At 38.5% G+C, this 25002-nt stretch overlaps 2 protein-coding genes across 5 annotated transcripts in view; both read right to left on the reverse strand.

The window, feature by feature from the left end:
- Nucleotides 1-480: 480 nt before the first annotated feature.
- LOC136753251 (leucine-rich repeat-containing protein 15) lies at nucleotides 481-5215 on the reverse strand. The gene is made up of 2 exons (XM_066709208.1): nucleotides 5165-5215; nucleotides 481-3893 (listed from the first exon to the last, which is right to left on the reverse strand). Exon 2 carries the CDS (start codon nucleotides 3886-3888, stop codon nucleotides 2029-2031), a length of 1860 nt encoding a protein of 619 aa, XP_066565305.1. The 5' UTR covers nucleotides 3889-3893; nucleotides 5165-5215; the 3' UTR covers nucleotides 481-2028.
- A 1047-nt stretch (nucleotides 5216-6262) lies between these two features.
- atp13a3 (ATPase 13A3) overlaps nucleotides 6263-25002 on the reverse strand; it is a 41997-nt gene continuing 23257 nt past the window's right edge. For 3 of the 4 annotated variants that reach the window (XM_066709214.1, XM_066709212.1, XM_066709211.1), the window contains 26 exons: nucleotides 24789-24923; nucleotides 24337-24409; nucleotides 22987-23118; nucleotides 22545-22727; nucleotides 22030-22187; nucleotides 21711-21899; nucleotides 21290-21351; nucleotides 20995-21145; nucleotides 20667-20783; nucleotides 20185-20202; nucleotides 19940-20093; nucleotides 19356-19476; nucleotides 18395-18519; nucleotides 18026-18201; nucleotides 17373-17501; nucleotides 16869-16948; nucleotides 16730-16772; nucleotides 16427-16536; nucleotides 16004-16100; nucleotides 15217-15289; nucleotides 14747-14924; nucleotides 14088-14269; nucleotides 13816-13904; nucleotides 13507-13587; nucleotides 11517-11609; nucleotides 6263-10524 (listed from right to left, as the gene is read on the reverse strand). In XM_066709214.1, coding sequence (XP_066565311.1) covers nucleotides 10324-10524; nucleotides 11517-11609; nucleotides 13507-13587; nucleotides 13816-13904; nucleotides 14088-14269; nucleotides 14747-14924; nucleotides 15217-15289; nucleotides 16004-16100; nucleotides 16427-16536; nucleotides 16730-16772; nucleotides 16869-16948; nucleotides 17373-17501; nucleotides 18026-18201; nucleotides 18395-18519; nucleotides 19356-19476; nucleotides 19940-20093; nucleotides 20185-20202; nucleotides 20667-20783; nucleotides 20995-21145; nucleotides 21290-21351; nucleotides 21711-21899; nucleotides 22030-22187; nucleotides 22545-22727; nucleotides 22987-23118; nucleotides 24337-24409; nucleotides 24789-24923 — 3150 coding nt within the window. In that variant the 3' untranslated portion in view covers nucleotides 6263-10323. The remainder of the gene's footprint in view (nucleotides 10525-11516; nucleotides 11610-13506; nucleotides 13588-13815; nucleotides 13905-14087; nucleotides 14270-14746; nucleotides 14925-15216; nucleotides 15290-16003; nucleotides 16101-16426; nucleotides 16537-16729; nucleotides 16773-16868; nucleotides 16949-17372; nucleotides 17502-18025; nucleotides 18202-18394; nucleotides 18520-19355; nucleotides 19477-19939; nucleotides 20094-20184; nucleotides 20203-20666; nucleotides 20784-20994; nucleotides 21146-21289; nucleotides 21352-21710; nucleotides 21900-22029; nucleotides 22188-22544; nucleotides 22728-22986; nucleotides 23119-24336; nucleotides 24410-24788; nucleotides 24924-25002) is intronic. The other variant, XM_066709215.1, reaches the window with a different exon arrangement.

Here is a 25002-nt window from a genome sequence, read left to right on the forward strand (position 1 = left end):
GGTTGTGCTCTGTATGAGTTAACTTAGGAAATTCCACCGCACTGTATTGTGTGTAAGTGACGTTGCCCCAAAGAAAACACTAAAATAACAGGAACAAAGTGATCATTCACTGGGAAAACTGCCTGGGACAAGAAAGCATTTCTGTCACCGATGTTTACAAGATAGTTCTAATCACATTTTATTTCCTGAATATTTTAGAAAGAATTTTATAAACAACTTAAAATAAATAAATAAAAGTGGTATTAATCATAGCCGTGGCATGTTATCATGTTACTCCAACCTACATATTATTTTTATTTAATTTTCCTTTTGAAGGATACATAGCTCAGTTTTGTTAGTTAGTAACATTATATTATATGTACCTCTGTAATGTAACCTATATAAATATATATTAAGATAGCATTTAAAATGTATCCTGCTGTTAACTTTTTCAGTCCTCTAATTAAAGACGTATAACATTTACACAAGGCTGAGAAAGTATTCAAGTTATTAATATTATTATTTATTATTTATTTCTTAGCAGATGCCCTTATCCAGGGCAGCTTACAAAATATAAGAGCAATACAAAGAGCAATGATACAGTACAGTTGAAAACAAGATGCAATTTACAAATTCCAACTTACACAAGTCTATAGGAAATATACTGTAAACAATACAATTCCTACATCATAAATTGTAAAAGCTAATAAGTGCAGACAAGATGTGAAGTCATCATTAAGAGCTACGAGAAAGGGGGCATAGGGGTATGACAACGTTGTCCACCAGTCAGTTAAGAATCACAGATTAGTAAATGCAAACAATGATTTATTGCACACAAATCTTGATTTTAACAGATCCTTAAAATCTTTAAAACAAAAAAATAAAATAAATGAAGTTTTCTAAAATAGGTTAATGTCTATAGCATGGGGTGTGAAATAAAAGCAACATTTTAAACCTGTTATACAGTATTGGTCTTGGTTACAGTATTTATTTGTCCTAGCAATCCATATGAAATTTCACTAATAACGTCCGATATACACATATATTAATTTGTTTTACATTTTTGGTAAATAAGCAAGGCAGTGACAGTCATTATCAGATCAATTGTAATTGTTTTCATAGTGGCCATAGTGTCATCATATTTCAGTAGTCTTATCTTTGTAACTGTACCAGTATTTGATTTGTAAATAAACCTTGACCTCGATGTTTTATTTTCCGGGCAGCAGCAGAAAAATATTTTGAGCATAAAGTACACTGTTTGACTGGGCTTCCTGTTTTTGGAAACAAATTGAGACGATTTCCTCTTTTGCAATAATGTAAGTCATAATGTATGACTTTTTTTACACCTCTTTCTTCATCATATAACATATGAAATGCTGAGGTTTGTGTTCAGCTTAGCTTGGCTCTGAAACTGCATATGGGTTGTGACTTTGGAATCTGTTTATTCTAGAAAACAAGATTGTCAAATTGTTTTTAAAAAATGATGAAATTAAAGTTTTAGTATATTTAGAATCACTTTAAGAGACATTGTGATATGTCTTCTCAGGAAACAACAGAATCACACTAGAATCTACCACGTTATACAAATTAAACTTTTCTTGTGCTCACGCATCCGTATTTCCCACAGTAGGTACCGTATGTGGGTTACTGTAACATAGTTGCATTCATGGCTGTTGAGCAATTGCAAATAGGATAAATTAGACTGAATTAAATAACTACGTGTATGATGTTGTACATTTTGGTTGTTCATTTTCTGATTCCATGTGGTGTGAAAAGTTTCCTGTGAACACAAGATACGCTTCTCAGGCCCACATGCACACGAGAAGACATTTATATATATATATTTTCACACCATCCCCTTAAGGGTTCCGTAGATTATAGATACATGATATAGAGTTTTCTGTAACACTCTAAGGATTTCATCTTTTTTTCTCTTCTTCTTTCAGATGATCGGATCATACATGTGTAACTCAATAAAGCATTTATAACTTTCCTGGAATTGTTTGGTCTCTGTCTGCTGTTTGGACATTTCTCTTCCTAACAGCAGGCCTAAATGGCTATGTTCTCATTAAGTTTGTAGAATACGCAGGTGCTGACAACAATTAGAGCTATCGCTATGGCAAACATGATTATATGAACAGTTAAGCCAATTGGTCTGTAAGGGTCCCGCAGAATTGTCCAAAGACAAGTTTCACCAAGAAGCCTGTTGTGATGCACAATCGTGGACTCGGTCTGCAGAAGGTCTTGATCATGAAAGGCCTGAGGGTAATTATTCAACTCCTTTTGTGTTGTGTTCTGTCCAGTAGTCATATGTGGGTATTCCTGAGTAATGGGAATAGCAGGGGACACAGTCTGCTGAGCTGTCCAGAATGGAAACCGCATGGTGAAAGTATTTTTATGAATAGTTGGGGTGTCAGTTGATGCTCTATCTGAACTAGAATCAGTACTGTAAATTGCACTCGTTTGTAGGGGAATGTTACCTACAGTGGGATGACTGCACTGTAGCATTTCATAAGTTATTGACTCAAGATGCTTATTTTTTAAATAAGATGGTGAATAACACAATAAACGGTTGTAGTTCCGGATCCTATATCTATTGGACCTTATCCAGGCCGAAAGCTGCACAATATCACAGCTACAATTCCAGGGGTTTTTCTCTAGGCTGATGTTTTTTAGCATAACTGCTGCTTTTAGAACTTCACTTGGAAGGTTTTTAAATAAGTTATTGTGCAGTTCAATATTTGTAAGATTGTAAAGGTTTTTGAAGATATCTTTTGGGAGAGTGCCGAGTTTGTTACTTTGAAGATTAAGACTCTGCAGGTTAAATAGGTCTGAAAATATGTCTTGTTCCAAAGAAAAAAAACTGTTAGAATGTAAAGTAAGCTGCAGAAGGCTTGTCAGACCGCTAAAGGTGTCCTTTGGTAAATAATTTAGCCTTTGATTAATGGTAATTGTGAGTGACTCCAGGCCTGTCATATTAATAAATATATTCCCTGGGATAGTTTCAAGATCAGTGGAGTACAAAATAAAATGTTTGAGTTTTGGCATTTCTCCAAACAAGCGTTCTGGTAGGTCTACCAGGGGGATCTTATAGATGTTCAGTTGGATGAGGTGAGGCAGGTGGAAAAAACTTTCCAAAGGCAAATGGCTCAGGTTGTTTGAGGACATGTGGAGAATTTCTAGGTTTGACAGTGGCCAGAATAATTTGGGGGGGATTTGCCGGATCATATTTTTGAAAAGCTTTAGCTCCAGAAGATTCTGGAGGTTCTTGAATATTCCAAGTTGAAGTTTCACAATCTTATTGTTATAGAGATAAAGCTGCCGCAGTTGGGTGAGAGGCCAGAAGATGTTCACAGGGAGGGTCTGCAGAGAGTTATTTCCCAAGTTAAGATACTGCAGATTGCCTAGGCTGCGGAAAATGTTTTCAGGAAGGACCCTGAGATTGTTGCTATTCAGGTCAAGTTCTAGCAGGTTAGTGAGGTTGTCAAACAAATCTGGCGGTATCACGTCTAGTTTGTTATTTCCAAGAAATAGTTGCTGCAGCATAACTAGGCTACTGAACACACCACTTGGAAGACTGGAGATCTGGTTGTATGATAACATTAGAGATAGAAGGGCAGTTAGATTGTTAAATGTGCTCAGAGTTATGGTCGTTAGTGGATTCAAGCTTATTTGAACACGCAGCAGATGAGGCAGTCCATGAAAACTTTCGATGGTTAATTCTCTGAGCTGAGTCTTCTGAATCTGCAAATTAGTGGTATTGATAGGTAAATTGGATGGCACAATAGTGATCTTCTCTCCCCTGCAAAATGCATTGCCATTTTCTTGGCATATACAATCAGAAGGGCAGCTGAATCCATCGCAGAAGTGAACTCCAAGATATATGCACGTGAGAAGTGGGAGCCACATGGCACCTGGATGAAGGAGAAATGTACACATGCAGATAGGCTTATATCAAATAGACAAAATACACAGGACATATATTTAAAATCAACAAATGAGGTACACAGGGACTGAAGAAGAGAATTATACTGCTCTGTTTCACCCTGGATAATGTCTTGACAGCCCTTAGAAAAATACATAATAGTATATTTAGCCCATGAAGTTTCAGGACACTGAGACCAGTAGGAGAACTGATATGAGCAAAACAGTATCCAATGTCTCGTCTGTGGGAAGACTTCCATATGTAAATCCAACTTCACAGTCTTTGTGAGAACATGAAGCAAAAACGAATGGGGATCAGTCAATGGCTGTCACCGGCAGGGGTGAACAACAATCCTTGTTATCATTAGCCATGGGAGTCGAGAAGAAACTGCAATATCTCACTTTCACCCTTCTGTACGATATATGTTGCTTCAGAATGTCTTGACTTGTGACCTATATAGCATACACATTTGGCAACATTTCTTAGCAAAGTTTTTTTTTGGTGGTGTTAACTCATATTGATAGTGTAAAAAACTATTATTTTTCATAATCAAGAATACATGGTTTCACAATTAAATACTAATTTAACTTCTCCAAAGGTATGGCTTATTCAGGTGTAAGCAATGATGATTCATGGGGAAGAAATACAAAAACTGCAAATTTAAAAAGTAAAAAAAAAAAAAAAAAAAAGTCTTAGTCTTGTTTTACATTTAGGTGTACATTAATTTCAGACCATTTCAATAGCTGTTTTATTGGCTATGTTATAGTGTAGCCATAAATTGTTGATTATATAGCAAATGTAATAAATATTAGTGTGTAGAATAAAGCATAATCATTTCTTTAGTTGTTTGTTTTGTTAGTACCATGACTGCAGGGGGGGGGAACAAACAAACAAAAAAAAACTATATATATTTATATATATATATATAATGATGATTGTGTGTGTGTATATATATATATATATATATATATATATATAATGAATAAGTAGATCAGTCAATTGGTTACAGGGGAAAAGTATTTTATATAGTATATATATATACTATATAGTATATAGTTTATATAGTATAGTATTTTATTTGTGTGATTTTTTTTTAATATTTAGCAATATATAAGAAAGAAAACAACAATGAGTAGAGTACAGTGTACATAAAAACATATAATGTTAAAATTAAAAGAACATGATTAAACCTATTTTGAAGGGTACAATTGTCACATTAGCTTAAAAAATATGTTTATTTAACTGAAATAAAATGCCTACCTTTAAGAAGATATTCACAATTTGAGGATGTGACCGAGACTGTTTTAAACATCACTGCCCTGTGTAACTTTTAAAGCATGCTTGACGGGACTTTTTTCTGGTTTCCTCCAGCTTATCAAGAGTTTGGGTTTTAACCGCACTGGCTCAAATTAGTCTCTTTATTTTTAGCCATACTGGATCATTACCTTAAAAGGATGTTAATGAGAGGTATGATTATGCAGTTTTAATGCTTTGCCGTTTCTTGATAGACTATATTGTATTTATAGTGCTTGTGTCAAGCTTCGGCTCCTTATAGTGGTGTGCCATATTTTCTGAAGGATGGTTTTGCAGCAATGGAGACTTTTCTGTCTGTTTTCAACTGCCTGCAACTAAGTGACTGTTTACTGGAGCAGTGTTTTGTCCTGTATTAGGACATTTTAATGGCAGATTTATAGTTTGTTTTTCTTTTTGAAAGGCCTTTTACAGTAAAAACCCACATTGTCAGTACCTAATGGGGGTGGGGGGGGTGGAGTGTACAAAGCAGTCAAGTTGTGTCATAAACCAACCCATACCAACTCCAGGAGCAGGAAGTACTTTGTCCTGGTGGATTGTTCTCCCATTATTAATTTCTGATGGACCTGGTCATGTTGTTGTGACTGCATAAACAGCCCGGTGCATTCCAGCTGCTCTGTATGGCTCATCATGACAGCTAACCACACTCAATTTTGTGCCTGCATGATTCAGATAAATCCCTATCTGTTATGTCCATCAGCTAAGTATTGTAAGGCAACACCATGGGCCATCTTAATGACTCAGCATGCAGATGAGCAATAAAGCAAAGTTAAATGTCCAAATACAGCTAGAACATCATGGGGTGTTGCACTCAAAATCAGCCAACAACTGGATGATAGAAATCTGAAATGTGAAATTAGTTTTTCCTTTGTTTAGTTGTAAGCACATATGAATATGTGTAGTTTCATGGGTTCAGAAACCAGGTTTGGGCTACATGTTTGTTTGTTGGCTGAATACTTATAAAAGTTTCATGGATTATGGTGTCAGTTAATGCCTTTTTCATTCACCATAAGATTGATGGGTGTGAAAAAATGGGCCATATAAATGTTAACTTTTATTGTGCTTTATTTGCCTAGAAGGCATCCAAGGTATCACATTGTCTGGGTGGAATAGAAAGCAAACAGCATAGCAGATATTTGTGGTTTTTAAATAAACATTTATTTACAAAAGGACAGGAAAAAAAAACACCCAAATTGTTTTAAAATTAGATATATAAATCTCCAAAAAACAAAAAAAATAAATAAAAATAAATTACAAGTAGAAAAAGCTAAAAGAGATATGTACATGTTTCAACAACAGCACAAAAGGAAGAAAACATATATGGGGCAAAATGAACTGTGTACAAATCAAACATAGTAAAAAATGTGATCAGAGAGGATTGATCTTTTTTTTTTTTTTTTTTTTTTTTCTTTTTTTACAAAATGTAATTTCCCTGACAGCATAACCTCATGTTATAATAAAGGGTCAATTCTATACATTTCAGCAGGTTTCCCAAATCCTCCCCCCCCTCCTCATACAGAGAGCATTACATTTCAATGGAGAGACAAACAACTGAAATGGGTTAAAATAGATTTCTTGTACCTGTTAATGTTCTTCAGCACATACCATGATTATTATTCTGCGATGATTAGCAACTTATGAATTCAATCATCTTTTCTCATAAATAAAACTTGATTCACATCTATAAAGGAGTTTGCAAATATGTTTTAATAGTATTTCAAGCTCAAACATTACAGTCGCTCCCTTTAAACAATGTATAAAAACAATTAAAACGACCACAGATTTATGAAAAAATAAAAAAGTACAAAAGTTTCTAGCAGAAAGTGTTGTACAATTCTGGGCATCACTAATTTAAGGATGGTAGCTTAAAATTTGATTTTCCATCTATATCGATCCACTGCTGGATGAATGCCTCCCCAAGATGTTTGTAGGATATAAAATGTTGTAATGTTTCTCTTGTGCCATGCATTCTTGTGCATTTGCTGGTTCAGCATACATATATCCATTCCCCAGTCCTGAGAGTGGCTAGCACTGGTCTTGAGCAGGTTTTTGTTCTATCTAGATCGTTAAATGCTTAATTGAGCCAGTTGTGGGTGTTAATTAGGCAAAATGTCCGGGTGTTCAATGTATCCAGTGATTGGTGATTTACAGAGACCTGGAAAACCTGCAGGATTGGGGCTCTCCAGGAACTGGGTTAGCCACCCTTGCCCTAGTCCGTCTTGCCTACACTTTGCAGCAGCATGGCCTGAATCTCTCGGATGAGAATAAAGTTCTGATCTGAGTGATTCAGATATTTTGTTAATTAAGATTTTAATTGAAAGGCCAATCAGGTTTTCATAGGAACTGTGATTACAGTACCGAGGTGCCAGGGGAGTTTAAGCAAGCAGAGCGTGAACGTAGCATGGAGAAGTGAGAAGTGTATTGGGGTCCTAAGAAGGGCAAAATAACTGGTCCTCTGTATTTAAGAAGTCCCTTAAATTTCTATGTGGGCAAGAATGTTTACTTTTCAATCAGATTAGCTTACTTTTATGTGTATACTTGGATTTTGTTGTTGTTCATGTTGCTAAGAGTAAGAGAGAGAGGTATAATTTCACAACCATTTCTTGGGTCAAAGCTACTTCTTGAGAAACACATTTCAAGTCCAAAAAAACAATTTCTGCAACTAAGCTTTAAAAAAAAAAAAAAAAAAAAAAACCTCTCTCTACAAATTTATTTTACTAAAACAATAAAAACACGTTGCATAATTTCAGACATCACAAAATTTACAGAGTTGATCATGACAATTCAATATCCAAAACAGTACCAACAAAAAGTAAGAAATGAAAACAATGCAAACAAACAAAGCATTTGCCCTAATTGAAAACTGAACTTGGTATTGAACAGTTTAAAGATATACTTTCCTTTCCATCTCAAAACTCTTTAATTGTAATACCTTTAAACATAAATGTACATCCATGTCCCATACAAATATACAGGCAACAAAACAAATCCCACAAGAATATATAATGGTCATGGTTTGTGTGTATGGATGGTGATTCAAAGACTTCATTTAATTACTTAATTTACCTCTTGTATTGAGAGTGAATATTTCAAACGTATTAGATTTTCACAGTCAATACAATTTGAAGAAAGCTAGGCTTGTACAAACCGATCTGTATTTTACAGGGTTCATTAGTAATAAGGGGCTGTGCTACTAGGCTTTCTTTTGCATTTAATAAATAAAAAGTATAAGATATGATCTCACTTCACCAGAAGTCTGTTATCTATAGGTGGGTAGGGCTGAAAACGTAAATGCATAATAAACCTGATCTTCCCTTGTTTATGAAAGACTACCAGTTTAGACAAGATTAAGACCATTAAATTATAACAAATTTAGAATAAACTGCGGGTCAATTATGGTTTTAAATGTTATTTAAAACTGAACATGAAGGTTATCTATATATCTATATATATATATCTATATCTATATATATATATATATATATATATATAATGACAGAGATAGATTATGTAAGGGTGTGACAGCCAAATTCCGAAATAATGTGCACTACTAAATTCGTTGGGAATGACAGTGAGGAAAAAAGGAAGATTGTAAATTTTACATGAAGGTATCAGTATTTGAAAATTACAGTTTTTGTGTTTATACAGAACTAGATAAATAAACGATGGTTGATCTGATGTGACCATTTTGGATAGGTGTATGAATATATTGTGTTAATAATACTAGATACATAATTTCTGAAAAAATATCTGGCTTTACCATGATATGCTGTCCAAAAGATATGTTACAATGACTGGAAAATTAAACTAGCGAGAAATAATTTTAGACCTGTACATGTGAACGTTGATGAATAAACTCTTATATCTGTAATCTATAATTGAAGAAACGATTGAGGTAACAAAGTTTATTTCAGATGCAAGCTCGATCAAGGGTAAATGAGTCAGACTAACTATCTAATAAGGGCTTAAGTTACTTATTTTTAAATATAAAAGTTATATAAATTGTATAAATACTATTGAAGGCGGTTCGTTTGTTCAGCTCTTTCTTAATTCAGCTGTTCAGAATCGGTTGACCCGGTCTTGCAATTATAGGAGTTCAGTCAGTTAATAGCCCTTATCAATTGGAGAATTCATTGAACTCTGTATAATTTGTGGTCATAAAGCAACCAAGAACCTGTTAACTCTGCCGAAATTGGTAGTGATCAGAGCAGAGAAATCTCTACTCTCAAAGAATATGAAACCAGATCCGGTTACCCCGCAGGGTGAGTTTGACAACACATCCAGTGAGGGGCATGCTGCTCAAATAAAACATCACTCTAGAACTGTGCCTGTTTCAACTGTGCGTATCATATTGCAAGGGGTGCTCATAATGCCTTGATTATCATTCTTGATTGTTCTTCCATAGGAAGAAATAGTGAAAAATAAGCAATGAAGAGCATGAGCCAAATGCCAGAATTTAGCATAATCTGTACATTATAAACCAATTGACTGTTGCAGGAGAAACTTTCACTGCTTCCCAGAGCAAACTGCAACCTGTGCTTGTGAAGCTTTAGTACCCTAAACCATTCACCCTGATGCAAAGATGCTCAGATCCCTTCCTTATAAAAAACACACAGTATTCAGATATATTTTCAATCTTTTTTTGATGATCCCAAGTGAAGTTAAATAAGCACGGGATCTTCAGTTCATATGACCATAGCACTCCATATAATGTGCTGTTGAACAGACTACAGTTAAATTTAGTGTTGTTAAAGAAAGTTATATTGTAACAACTAATACCAATTAAAATAACCCCGAGCTTCTGCCACAAAACTTCCACGGTTCCCAACTTTGAACATTTCCTGTCATTTTACAGTAAGAGTTGGTGAGCAGCAGTGAACAAGGAGAGAATTAACTTAACTATTTTTCATTCAAAGCAGAGTTGCGCTCTTGCCATTCCTTGAGACGCAAAACAATGCCGGTCAGTTCCGAGGTTCCTGTATTTTAAAAGTTCAACCCTTTTGATCAAATGATATTGTTTCCATTTAAAGAAAGAAAGAAAAAGAAAAAGAAAGAAGAGTCTCCTCCTGAAAAACTGTTTTTTGGTCACTTCAATGACAACGGGAGTGCTATGAAGTAGAAATGATTTGGTAAGAGCCGTTTTCAGGGCTAGAGGGCATTTTCGCTTCAGTTGTGGTTTTGGGCTTGGGCGGCCAGTCAGGGTCGACCAGCAGCTCTTGGGCAAGGTGCATGTAGCGAGCCTTGGGTGCCCGTCTCTTTCTGCAACAGAGCCAGGGCAGGAATTTGGATCCCGTCAGGTCAATACCCTTCTGTGAACAAAATACAACAAACGGGAGAAGAGAGAGAAAAAAAAAAACAAAAAAAGTAAAGTTGTTTTTATTCATGTTTTATGTAGAATGCAAAGTGTTTTACTTTCTGCTAAACCATTTCTCCCTTGCTGTGCAGTACCTAGTTACATACCTTTGTTGTTATAGAGTAATGTATACTATACTAATGTTCTGGAATGGCATTCACTTGTTTCCTGTAACTGCAGTCTACATTCATAAAGGGCACAAACGTGGCGGGGGGTGGGGTTTATGCTCGTCGTCCACTTCAGTGTTTTTATTGAACTTCACAGACGTCCCCACATCTATGACCGTTCTATATTGAAACACTGTCACCTTTAAAACTTGTGGAAAAGTGGTGCACACTTCTACAATGTATGGTTTGTAATTCTCAACATGCAGACAACCTTGTGCAGGTTTAATGTCTATCACATTCAATGGCAGCGGTGTCTTAACCACATGGAGCCATGAGTATAGATTTGTCTGTCCCATGTCATTGGTTATCAGTAGATTTACCCTTTGGGATTGGGGATAAAAAACCTAGATAGATGTAATAATACATACCAACTACAGAGGATTGTTTAAGCTACCCAGGACCCCAAAATGGTAAAGCATGAACTTCACAGTAAATTGTATTTGAAATGCTAAGAATACATATCTTTTTTTTTTCCCCCCTCTCTCTCTCTCAATATATATAGTAATGGATAAAACCAAACCCTTAGGCTGCATGCAGTTGTGCTCATACCATAGCCACCCTAATGTAATGAATTATTAGACATAAGGGAGTGAACAATGTGCTGCAAACACCCCCCACCCCCTCCCTCACTGTGCATTAAAGGCCCATCCCACTGGAATGTCAAGAAGGCAGATCACACAAAATTTTGTTGCTGTGCATGCAAATGTTAATATCTACTGTTAAGTAGGCGGTAAGGCATCAAGAAGTGAAAGCGACAGTGAATAAAGCGTCAGATCCCAACCTGTGGTGTCTGTGAGGCAGAGGTGACGCCATAGCTGCCCTGCTTGTCGCGGCTGAACACAAGCTTCCATAAGATGATGTCAAGGATGAAGGTCTATGGAATATTGCAGTGGGCAGGAAAGAATTAAAAGAGCTACGAATCACGTTGTTTTGTAGTGGCTTCCATTTTTGTAAGAAAGGCATGAATTTATTTCACGCGGTTATTCATTTATTGAAGTTATTAACAACAACCAACAAAACAAAGGACAATAGATCAGTAATCATTAGGTTATTTGTAAAATATTGATCTAGGACTATTTATTTTTAGTTTCAATTGGCATCATAGATTTATTCTCAAAGCTGTCCCTTGCATGGTTGAGTGATTAGACAAAAGATTTCAGGAAGGTACAGGAAACCCCACCCAATCATGATAGACACTGGCTAGTTATTTTTCAGTGCATTCTGTATGGCATCTAAAATCTAGATAAATGGAGATAGAGAATAGAAAAAACCCAAGCCATTACAGACGGCTGTATTGTAATTAGTGTAACTATTGTAATACTGGTAACTACTCTCTACAGCTTATTTAATTATTGAATTCCATGAATACAGGTTTTCAAAGCTAATTTAGAGTAAATTTAAATTCAGAGAAAGAGACTAAATACAATGCACAGTAAATAGTAATTGAATTCATGAACATTGTTTGTGACTGTCAAGAATCAAAAGGGTTCAGGGAGAATGATTTGCAAAAGAAAACGGTCCAAAACAGCGACACTCCGTTATGCATTTTTTGGCCACCAGAGTGCTGTTAGCATTTCATTAGAAACCCAGAAAAGTACCAAAACACAAGGCAGGCAAGGCAATACATGTCTCAAAGCTTCATTAAGTCTTTATCGCTTAATTCTTACCTGCATGTCTCGACACTGCAAGTTTACAGCACCCATCAGAGCAGTCTAAATGCAAACTGCTTGCCCTAATTCACTTAGCTTGAGATTTCAAACTCAGAGTCCCCACAGCAGAAATACAACTTGGGTGGTTAGATCTGGTGCAGTGGACCCTTATCCTAATCACCTTCCTGTCATTTTTCTTCCTGCCTTTATCAGGCGAATGTAAACCCCATTGCTAGTGCACCATCATGCTGGAAGTTCACATGCTGGAGGTTAGCAAGTAGATTAAACAGACCCACAGAACACCCCATTCCATAGAGAAAGCGACAAACAAAAAGGCCCAGTAACACCACAACATACAGACTGCATTTCACTCGTTGGGAGTCCCATGGAAGGTTGTTGATTGTCCATTGTACAAAACTGCAGTTAGCACAGCAATTGTTTGCTATTCATGAGTCATGGCAGATTTTAAGACATCCATGTAATGCTTCTGGTATAAAGGCAATACTCCTCTAAGTAGAATGCCACCACTCTTGAAATAATGAAACTCTGGAGTTTAAGCAAAAGTCATAGATACCACAGAACTTCTACATTCATTTGAAATGCAGGAAAATGTGCTTAGTGCACAGTGCAAGTGTGACATTTCTCAATATGTGCCCCTCTTCTACAAGTGAAGGCAACCAACCAGTGTTTCTATACTTTAACAAACTCTGGTGGCAAAACAGTGCATCAAAGAGTTCTAATGCCATAGCCATGTTTCCTTTGCATACCTTCCATGTGCAATACTCTGCAAATCTATATGTTTAAAAACAGTCAATTATGAGTTTATCAGAACATACATGTTGGTATTATATGTAGATACATTTTTTGTTCATCATTAAAACTGTAGGAGGAGAGTAAAGTAACTAGTTGTATTTTTACAGGGATTTTAAAGTGGAGGGAAAACATAAGGCTGCAACTGTTCCTGGTCTTATTCATCATACTGACACGCAAATTGACAGCATTTCACATCAGGGATTCACATCTAACTAGGTCCCAAAGTGTTACCAATAGTTTCCACTTGGACACACATTGAAAGGAAAACTGTCTAAACATGGCAAGTGTCTTTGCAGTTATGTTGCTTACCTCCATCAGGATACACACTGCTGCATTAACTGCAATGATGAGGAGTATTGTGATGCGCCACTGGTAGGGAACACACACAATCTACGAGGGAAGAAAGAATCTCATTTCACTGCCATTTCTAACCAATGCTCACATTAGAAATGATCTGCACTTACAAATCAGGCCCTTTGCATGGATTCTATTGCTTACAATGGTTTCCTACATTGTTACAATGTTAAAAGTGATAGAATTTTAAACTAATTATCTGCAATTATTAGGATCTTTGACAACATCCTCACAGTATTCTTTCCCTTCACTCGCTGCACTCACCTCCAGAAACCAGTCGATACCATCCACTCGATAAAACAGGATGAAGAGCAGAAAGGCATACAATATGATTGCAGACAAGACAAATGGCCCTGCAAAGAAAAAAATAAAGCATTAGAAAAAGTTATTGAAACTCCCACAAGCCATGGTTAGAAAATGCTATATCTAGAACATCAGTTATAATCAGTATCAACAATTTAGTAGCATTTAATCAAAACTTATAAGTTGCTTATATAAACTTGTTAAAAATAATGTAGACCATGCACAATACGTACAGTTTTTGTAGCTTGGCTGCCTGAATGGCTTCCCTTTGGAGAAGACAATGGCTACAATGAGGTACTGGAAGGCTGACACAAAGAAGACTGTAGTGTTCTCATAGTTTTTAATGTTGTGGTCATCATGTTCCGTTTCATTATGATCAAGGGAGAAATGGGCAGTGCTGGACAAATTACAGGCACTACAACACAGAGCGAGAGAGAGAGCCAGGTTAAAAATACCTTAAAATAATAAGTGATTCAATGCGTTTTTGACGCTTCATAAATATTCTCGTATTGTAAACTGAATGGCATGTATTAACAGACTGGCAAATGTTCCACAGGTATAATTAGACAAGTGATGTATTGTGTACACACTACAGAGGAAGACATTACTGACATTCAATACCGCTCGGTATATTTTGTGCCTTTTTTACATTTTTTAGCACTCTTTCAACTGTTACAGAGCCCTGCCATGTTAGAATCAGCCTGGATTACAACATGCCTCCATGAATATCTGATTGGGGCCTTCTAGGATACACAAAACCAGCTACTGCACGCTGTGTGTGTCCTGTCAGTGCTGTAGCACACACTTATCATCTCTGTGTCAAGGCCGCTCATTTATAATAAGTAATCCATTCTGATGCCAGCCATTCATCCGTGCAGCTTGACAGACTTACTCTGAGCTCGGCGTCCAGACCTCATACCACGGCTGCTTTTTTACCCAGATGAAAGCCAGTGTTTGGAAGCTCAGACAGATGAGGATTTGAGTGAGGACTGAAAACAGTAGAGGCCCAGAAATGAGACCGGATGGAGGCCTCTGTGCCACCAGCTCCTTCCAGGCTGGGTTTAAACTCACTGTGTTGGCAGACACAAACACACACAACCACAGAATCACACCCGTTACTGAGAACAGCAGATCATGTTATCAAGCAAACGGTAGCACAGAGAAATGATGCCAGGAATAAAGTCTAACTATCAGAGCTTAATTTTTACCCAGAGTGCACCCCACCCCCTATCATCAATGCTATATGATGAATGTATGCATTTATTCAGGAAAGTGGGGCCTGATAGCTTCAGGGAAAATAAGTCAGAATTAAAAGACATATGGACCAAAATAAAGACTTAGAAATGTATTTTCTGTACTCACTTGTGAAGACAATAAGTAGAATGATAGCTATGTCAATGAAGAGAAACTGGAAGTCCCCGAGGTTGCTCAGAATCTAAAGAAAGATAACTCTTATCAGTCCAAGCCATTATGATCCCATGTCCTTTGTCATTTAATGCAGGCGTTTTCTTCCATACATACAGGCACATCCATTGGGAAATGTGAAGCCATTTAGTGTATTAACCATTACATAATGTACAGCTGGCTTTAAACCGATAAGAGCTTGAGGTGTAATTTGTTAATGAACAACAAAACATTTTACAACGGACAACATTTTAAATCACTGCTTGTGTGTAATCATCTGGATTTCGAATCATGGAAGAAAACCATTAGAAGAATGCCAGCTATTGAAATATGTTGTTTTGTGATCCTTCATCTTGTGGCTGCCCAGTCACTTTATCTTGCACTGTATTTTACATCACAGTGTACATCTTTATTAGAGTACTCTTAGCTTGTCACCTTTTTTATTAAACAGCTGCCTGCAAAAATATATTATACAATTATATAATATACAAGTACATTAAGAAAATGTAGAACACACAAGCCTCTGGCACATATATCGCTTAAAAATACTGAAAAGGACTCTTCCATTGAACAGTCTGCATTTGCAGAATGCAGAGTATGTGTGGGAGGGATGTCTGGGATTGTGTATATTAAAACAGCCATTGTAAACTGAGTCATACAGGTTCTGAGGTCAAGTACCAGGCTGAGCAAGGCACTTGTACCAGACAGTTCAAGTCTGCAGGCAGGAGATGAAAGATGTACTCACGGAGTAAAGGAGAGTAACACTGATGTACTGGATAATGCTGTACAGAGCCATGAACTTGAACACACAGAAAGAGGTAATCAGTGCTGCTCGCCCTTCCCTGCAAAAAATACAATAAACCACAATTAGTGTCAGACAATAACACTGCCCTCTGTAGGCCAGCACCAGAACTGTACACTACAGTGAGAAGGGCTGGGGATAGCAGTCAAACAATCATAATAACATGTATTACTATATTATTATTTATATGGTGCATATAAAGAAATACACTTTGCAGAACGATGAGCTTAGCAATAGTATGGTTGCTGTATTATTACCACAGTAATTCAGAAAACAACCCCGCAAAAAAAAATCATAAGCAATTTTTGTTTGTTTTCTCTCCGAAAGGTGAATTGACTGGAAAGGCAGCAGTGTGCTCATGCTTACCTCATGAGGCTGGGCACACAGGAGATGTTGGGTGTTCTGGAGGTGAAAGGTGAGGCCACAGAAGCCTCCAGTTCAGACAGGGAGATCCCACTGTGAGCTCTCTTCAGTGCCTGATGGAGAGAGAGGTGGTACAATGCTGGATTACCCCTGCACTGAGCACTTGGGGGAAACACGTTGAGGTCATGAAACAGCATGACCAATTACTAAGGGATGACCTTAAATCAAAATCAGTCTAATTAGGATTGATATGTAGTGTAGCTTGCATGTATGAGTCAATGACAAGCTATCTTTATGAATACATACCCCGCAATCATTAGCACCATCACCACACATCCCGACAAAATAACTGAAAAATAAACGCAGAAGTGAATCAGCTTAGTTTCTTTATATATATATGAAATTATCTGCAAGTCATAAGTAAAATGCTGAGGGGTTCACTCACTCCACGCTCTGCAGCGCCTCCACCAGCTGGGTCTTCTGATCCGGAGCCATTCTCGCAAACACTGTGCCGCGCAGGACCAGCTGCGCACACAAGACACAGGAAACGACACAAAAACACACATTTATTTCAAGGTTCAGGTCTTACAGTATATGGTTGTACAATACAGTACTTAGATTATGATTTAGATAACTTCCACGGTGAGAGATAACGCTATTAGTACTGGGGTAGATGATAACTCTGTCTTAATCGAAAGTGACTTTTCTGACCTAGAACTGCTCTGCATCTAAAAGAGACTGTTCCTAAATATTACAAAATACAAACTGTAAAACATATATTATGGTAAAGGATTGACCAAAATAACTGACATCTGAGAAACAAAACACACTATTGGAGGAATGAGTCAGAGTTAAGGGATGTGTTACAGATGTGAGGGCCAATATTGTTTTTCTTGTTTGTTTTTACGTTTAAAAACAGGAATCTGATCAAATAAAAACAGACGTGCACCTTTTGTACGAGATCTTGAAAATGTTCTGTTATGACAGCGAAGGACTTCCCGCTCATGGCGAAGTGATAGTGCTCCATGGCACTGTGCTCATCTCCAGGGCCGTCCTCATCCAGCTGTATCTGAATGTCCTGAATAGGGCACGTGGCTGTGTTACCTCCTCAGCAAACCACAAGACCAGAGAGCCAGAGCCTATATATAGCCATTACGGGCTGTGATGCCTGACATGCAGTGACTTTTCAAATGAAAATGGTTTGATGCATAGATCCAATTCCCTGTTTCACCCAATCTTGTATTTGCCATTCAATACACATTATGTATAAAAGATTAAGTAATCTTACAATATGAGGAAGGGGACACTTAGTAAAAGTATTGCATCTTAAACCAGACCGTAACATTTGACAAATAGCAATAAAAACAAAACATGTCTTGTTTAAATTGGTCATGGTCCAAATCATGAATACTGTACACTCACAAGTCTGTACTCCCACAGAAAACCCTTTGATCTTGCCCAGAAGCTGACAGTCCACATTTTGCACTTATTAACAAAGGGACTGGTTCATTCCTTCACAATATGGTCACTGAATCTATTTATGATGTTCAAACACACAAACCAAAGAAGCAAAATAGACAAAAACACAGAGCAGACACTCACTTCAAAGCGTGGGCTCAGTGTGCTGGCATGCTTGGTGGGGTTGTCTGCATAGTGCCAATTGATCTGGGCTGCGTGGCCATCTTTGGGAGGTAGAGCATCTGCAATGATGACTCGGTCCTGGGGCAGGATCATCCCACAGTCCCGCGCCACTGAAATAGCAGTCAGCATGTTGTCACCTGTGGAATAACAGGGTGTTTTGGTTATATTATTACAGTAAGTCTTAAGTTGGGTTTACAAGATGTGTATGATATATGTATGTATGTTTCTTCTCAGGAAGAGACAACAAAATGAAACTTATTTGTAGTAGAAACTTGCAGTATTATTATTTTTTGTCTAAATATACATCGCAGGTGTAACCATCTCTCTCACCTGTGACCATTACAGTGCGAATGCTGGCTCTACGAAGGTCTTCCAGGACAGATGGAGTCTCGGCCTTTAGTTTATTCTGCATTACAATCATCCCCAGGAACTCCATGTTCACCTCAATGGCATCTCTGAGAAACAGAGTTGAACAAGGTCATACCTAACTGACAGAGCTCAAAATCTGGAACCCCATTTGCGCTGATGTAACAGCAACACAGAAACCTCCTAAATACCATAATAAAACAATAGATGGGGTGATGGAGGATCCAGGATAAAGGAATGTGTGTAATTTAAGAATAAATTGCAAGAAACCCTGCAGCAGATGCTTGAAAGTCAACAGAGTGGGAAGAACAACACAAATAAGACTACAAGCTGGTTGAAACCAAAGGGGGACCCCTAAATGTAAATGTAATTATAGGCACATTAAAAAGTACTAAAAGATTTAAAAAAATCACAGCATTACATGTTTAGTTGGACAAGAAATTGTTCCAACACTACCTGAAAAATGTCTAGCATAATAATTGTTTTGAAATTGTATTACAAGAAGTGTTTCTTCACTTCACTTCTTCACTTCAATTTGTCCTGTTGAAACATTCATGAACAATATAAAAATGTAAATGCATGTTCCCAATGCCTGAAGACACATTGTAGACCACAAATTACCAGAGGTCATGTTTTATGTTCAGCTCTGCTTTGCTAGAATTTCTCATACTTGTTTTTTTTTTAAACATAGTCCACAATATTTTGGAGCATGTCTAAATGTATGTATGGCTCAGTATCATTTTGCTTGGAGCCTTTGCTTGCATTATTAACATCAGTACATCTGATACAACCTTGAATATTGTAGATAATCGCAACCTGTGACCTTATTTGCATCAAGCTTTTCATCACCACTACGCACATCACAATTCATGAAACATATCCGCTCTCATCCTGCCTTTATTTTGATGATTCATGTTCAGCTTACCGGTTGATGTTCTGCACTTTATGCCAGGTGAGTTTGGATTCCAGTCTCCGGTGAGCCAAGGCGATGACTCTGAAGCCCTGCTTAGTATACTCCTCCAGAACGTCCGAAAAATTCTCAGGCACTGCAAGGTGTAATAAAGTTTTACATTTTAGTTCGAATCGCGAGTCAAATCTGTGTCTCGTTCTCCAGCACAAGGTTAGTTTGTTATTTATACGTTTTTAAAACTAAACCATATTGCCACAATTGTATTGAGACCTTTTCATGCAGAAATGTAACGTGAACAAACTATAAACAATACATATACAGTACATAAATGCTACACATAACAAACCATAAGATACAACCTACACTTATGACAAATCACTGTAAAAGCAATTACATTTTCAAATGTCATGGCTGTTTCCTGGAAACTGGCTAACAATACTGAATAGAACTATTTTCAGAGGCATCAATCTGCCTCATAAAGTGGGCCATTATTTCTGTAGGCATCACAGTTCTCGAGGGTGTTGTGCAATGTGATGGAAAAAGGGGAAGGTCACATTTCACACACTGTTGAAATGGAGAAAAATAAAACCAACCCTCACCTGTTTCCTTCTTACAAAGGCTGGCGACGACCTCGGGTGCCCCTTTCAGATAGGCATCCATGCGCTTCTCGCCCAAGAGCCGCGCCACCACACTCATCCTCTGCAGGCCCGAAGAGAATGGAAACTGGCGCACAATCCCGATCTCATAGGACGACTGTGGAGAACAAGAACACACACGCTCACTGGACTCATCTCACTGAGCAGACAACGATGAATGAACATCGTTAAAGAAGAACAAAACTTACCGGAAGCTCATAGAGTTCCTGTAAAACAAAGTAAAAACAGATAACACAAATAAGCACAGATAAACAAACAGATACATTTAAACTTGTTCAGATATTGGAGAGAGAGAGAGAAAACGTTTTCTTTTCACAGGTAAATGATACAAAATTTGGATCACACAAGCAAAACACCTAGAACAAACCTCTCTTAACTACATGCTGTTTTTTCTTTGTACACAAGGGGGCAGCATCTATTCTGTACAGAAAATTAGGAGTTCAATCACTTTTTACACTACAAAAATTGAATTAACCAGTTTTGGAGCATATCTTATTACACACCATGACTGCCCTGTTGGGAGTTTTTGCAGTGTAAAATAACAATTGAAGCAATTTTGTACTGAGTAATTCATTTTTAGGTTACAACAGCAAATTTGGTAAGCTGTAAATGTAAGCTAAGGATGTGATGTGTAAGAAAGATGCTGTGAACAGGTGTGGGTTCAGTGTACCATGTCCTGCTCGGTGGAGAGCATGGGTTCGGGCAGAAGCTGTTTGGGCGGCCGCACAACAGTGGGCATGATGCGGTTGTGCAGGGTGGTCTCCTCCTCTGTGGCTTCTTCCAGGATCTACATTGGACAGGGGAGTCCAGACCACAGGTCATTCACAACCAAGGCACAGAGAGCTTTTTACATTCCCTGATGTATAGGTTATTGTTAAGTATGTTAAACCTTAACTAAGGATCTGTGAGAAAAACTTAAAATCAATATACAGTTAGTAGGAAGAGTAGTTTTCAGCAAAACCCATGTCTAAAAAATATGACAGGAATACATAGCTCACCCAGCCAGTTGCCTCAAACATTTTGAGGTCAAGAGGATCTCCAGAGAGCTCGCCCTCGATCTTGGTGAGAGAATGGCAAGTGGCCATACAGGCCACAAACTGAGACTTGACCAGGGCTTCCTTATAGGCATTTTCTTCAGAGAGGAGAAAGCTACAGATAGTACAAAGTGGAATCGAGTCAAAAGATTTACAGTGGCAACAATGGGAGTTTAATCATGTAATCATGTAGGAAACCGTTTCTACTGGCATTAAAAAATAATCAATTATAAATCCCCAAAAGAGCTGATCATTTTACCTGCCATTTTCCACTCTTTGGATGCCCCATAGATCTAATCCATCTTCAGTGAGTGTGCCAGTCTGTTAACAGAAGAGAGAAACATGTATATACTATACTACTACTAGCAAATGCTCCCTCTGACAGACACGCATGCACTCCAGCTTCATAGGTTTCCTAAGACTAGTCATATAACCTTTGATATTTTAGTAAATTCCACATAATATCAAAATGTGTTCTTATGCTTAATATTTCATATGTGCAATAGCACAAAGGTTAACCTAGGATGATGAATTTCCAAATGAACATTTTCCCAGATCAAGATCAGTAGAGCACATTTTTCATGGGGGGGTAAAGTCATCCTGCCATGTGACCTCTTCTCTGCACACAATGAAGGGCAGGGCAGGGTGTGTACGGCCCCGGGTGGGCCAGGCTGGCTGACCTTGTCGAAGCAGATGAGGTTTAGCTGGCCACAGATGTTAATCCTCTGGGGGCTGATGCAGAAGATGCCGATGCGTTTGAGGCGGCGCTGGGCATAAACGATGCCAGCTGTCATGGCGGCAGGCAGCGCAGGTGGCACAGTGATTGTGATGATGTCCAGGGACTCAATGATGATGGTTTTGGCTGGAACCTGAGAGAAAGTAAAAGTAAGGCATATAAATGATAACGAAATAAATGTTATGACCAAATATACACAAAAAAAGGATTCATTTTATTCAGGCAGGACAAGAATCCCTGTTGGCAGGTGGAGAGTGGTCTACCTCGTTCATGATGCTGAGGACGATGGAGTAAATGAAGCCAATCCCAGCCACAGCCACCAGGCACAACAGGAAGAGGTAGGCGTCGCGGTACAGCTTAAAATCGGTCGGCTTCGGGTACAGGATTGAGCGCACCAGCTGTCCTTTGGCTGTGCTAAAGCCTAACAGGCAACAGAGAAAACAGGAATAATAAACTCTTGTAAAACAAAGGCGTTGTGAAAGCCCGCTGTGTCCAAGGGTACTTGAGTCAAGAAGCACTCAAGCTGTCTCTAAAATGGCCCTCTTTCAATAGTGCTGGTCAGAATTACAGTGAAGAGCAACAATGCACTGCAGACATATGGCTGGGAGAAATGATGCCAACAGATGGTCCTCTGTACTTTAATAAAGTCTGTAGAGTCCAGTACCTGTACACTACTCTTTTCCATGTCAGGTTTATATACCATAGAATGAATTTGCCCTCTTACATAAACCATATCAAATAATACAGTGAAACAGAAGCTGTATTCCATGATCCTTACCGGTCTTGACCACGACAGCCTTGACAAGCTCCCCTGAATAAAAGCGAGTCTGGATGACATTGGTTCCACAGAAGAGTGTGTGGCGTTTATGCTCTTCTGTGCTGTAGACTGCATCGCCCTCCGCTCCCTTCGGCCCCTTGCCCGGGTTGGGCAGGTTGGTCTTTGTGACTGGCACACTTTCACCTGCAGCAGACACAAACAATCTTCACACACTGGGCAGAAACAAGCTGTGGGCCATTTTGGACTCGAGTCACTGTATAAATGCCAGGCTCTTAGACTCATCCCCTCCCTACCCCCACCCCCACTCCCAGCCCACCCTTATGAAGTAAGTCAGTAAGTTTCAGACTAATGGAAGTGTTAAATAGGCAGGCATATATATACACACACACACACACACACACAGTAGGGAGAGGGGGAAATCGATTTACCCTAGAGATGTTACCTGTGAGCATGCTCTCATTGACAATACACGTCCCGCTGACCAGCACGGCATCGCAGGGCATGATGGTGCCGTTAGTGGGAATCACCAAGATGTCACCTGGAACTAGCTCTGTGGACATGGCTTCCTCTATCTCTGTGAACACAAGCCAACACCAGGAGAGTCTTTAAACAACTGATCTCCACAAAGTACCGATGAACCTGTGCACAGAAAAGGCCGTCACAGACGAAGGGAGACTTTTATAAGGGAAGGGAATTTTATAAATTTCTAGCATCCTAAAGGTGCCAAAGTGTCCTGAATTTAATTCTTCAACAGTGGTTATGGGGTATTTATTGCAATAGTGGAATGACAATGGTATTCATGGCATTAAGCCTAGACAGATTACAATAAAAGTTGGTCTTGATGGTAATCACCCTCTTACATAAATGATGCAGATGTATAATGAATGGTAAAAAGCGCTGTATTCCACTGTGACTAGCAACTAGCGGACAATGGACTGGATTATTGTGTCGTAAACTATTATATAATTTCTCAGCAGACGCCCTTAGCCAGGGCGACTTCCTATTGTTACAATATATCCCGCTATTTTTACAATTACCCATTTATACAGCTGAGCTTTAACTGGAGCAATCTAGGTAAAGTACCTTGCTCAAGGGTACAACAGCAGTGTCCCCCACCTGGGATTGAACTCTGCAGAATAACATCGGGGTGAACAGAGTTAGTCCCGTCAAAACAAAAGGCTTAATTCAGAAATGGTAAGAGACGCATATTGTTACACAAATGAAAAGCTCTGCTAAAAGTTGCCTTATAGTACTGTGAACCGCAGAGCAGGTACAGCAGAGATAGGATAGCAGCATGTCAGCCCCATTTCCCTGGCTCTGGCCCAGTGAGCTTAGCCCTGCCCTGAGGACAAAGTTGGGGGGAATGACGTCTTCGCAACACTGCTTCTGCTCTCTAGGCTGCCATCAACTGAGTTCAGCTGTGCAGCACTGGGTGATGTCAGCTGCTCGATGCGGCATTGTGTATTGTTCGACATTTATTGTTTAAGAGGTCTAAAAGTCAGCAGCATAAATCTGCAGCTGGAGGCACTCGTCCAAAACCAAACTGACACTTCGGAAGCCACTGATAGGACAATGCCACAGAGATCAAGATTGTATTGCTCTGCCGTAAGCTTTTTCTTTCCCCAGGTGCAGTTGGTCACTGATCAACGGGACTGCATTCATCTTTTTCTTTCCTAATTCTGCAAATTAACAACCTAGCAGAGCAATACAATGCAAATAAAATATTGATAAAGTAAGAGGCGCAAAAAACAGCTGCAGTTCTCTTTCCATGACAGACAGATATTTAACTTACCATTATTGTCCCTGCAGACAGAAACTCGTACAATACTGTGGGTTGCCACCATGTCGTGCAGCATAACATATTGCTGAAAGCACAAAAGAGTCACTTGTTTTAAGCACTAATTATGGAATTCATTAAGTCCCACAGCACTGAAAATAAAAATAAACTGGGAGCAGTACAATTGCATAAAATGAAATGAAACTTGAAACTGCGTCACTCAACACACTGTAGAACTTGAGAAATCAGAAAATCTGTGTGTTATGCAGAACTATGGGATCCACCTAGGGCTTGTGATTTTAAAAGCTGTGCCGCCTCACTGGTGAATATGCCATCCCAAGCAGCAGACCATACATCAATCCGCCTTTATGCTCCCGTGAATGGGCAGGATTAAAGGGCCCGCACAGTTTACTCTAGGTTTACCCTGGCTTCTCGCAGAGCAGTTTGAGCACCGGACTAAGCATTACCTTTTTGATGGTGTACAAAGAGGTAGCTATTGATATGACGGACATGAACACAATGGCTGCAGCGTAGTAATAATATTCATCAGCGCTCCAAAGAATAACACTGAACAGCTGGAAGATGTAGAAAGGGTTGAGAACCTGGAGGGGAGAAAGGCCATCGTAAAGACAACTGAGGCAGCAGGACAGCCCATTTATTTTGCCAAGTGAAGCCCACATT

The sequence above is a fragment of the Amia ocellicauda genome, chromosome 7, assembly GCF_036373705.1.
Source record: "Amia ocellicauda isolate fAmiCal2 chromosome 7, fAmiCal2.hap1, whole genome shotgun sequence".
NCBI lineage: Eukaryota > Metazoa > Chordata > Actinopteri > Amiiformes > Amiidae > Amia > Amia ocellicauda.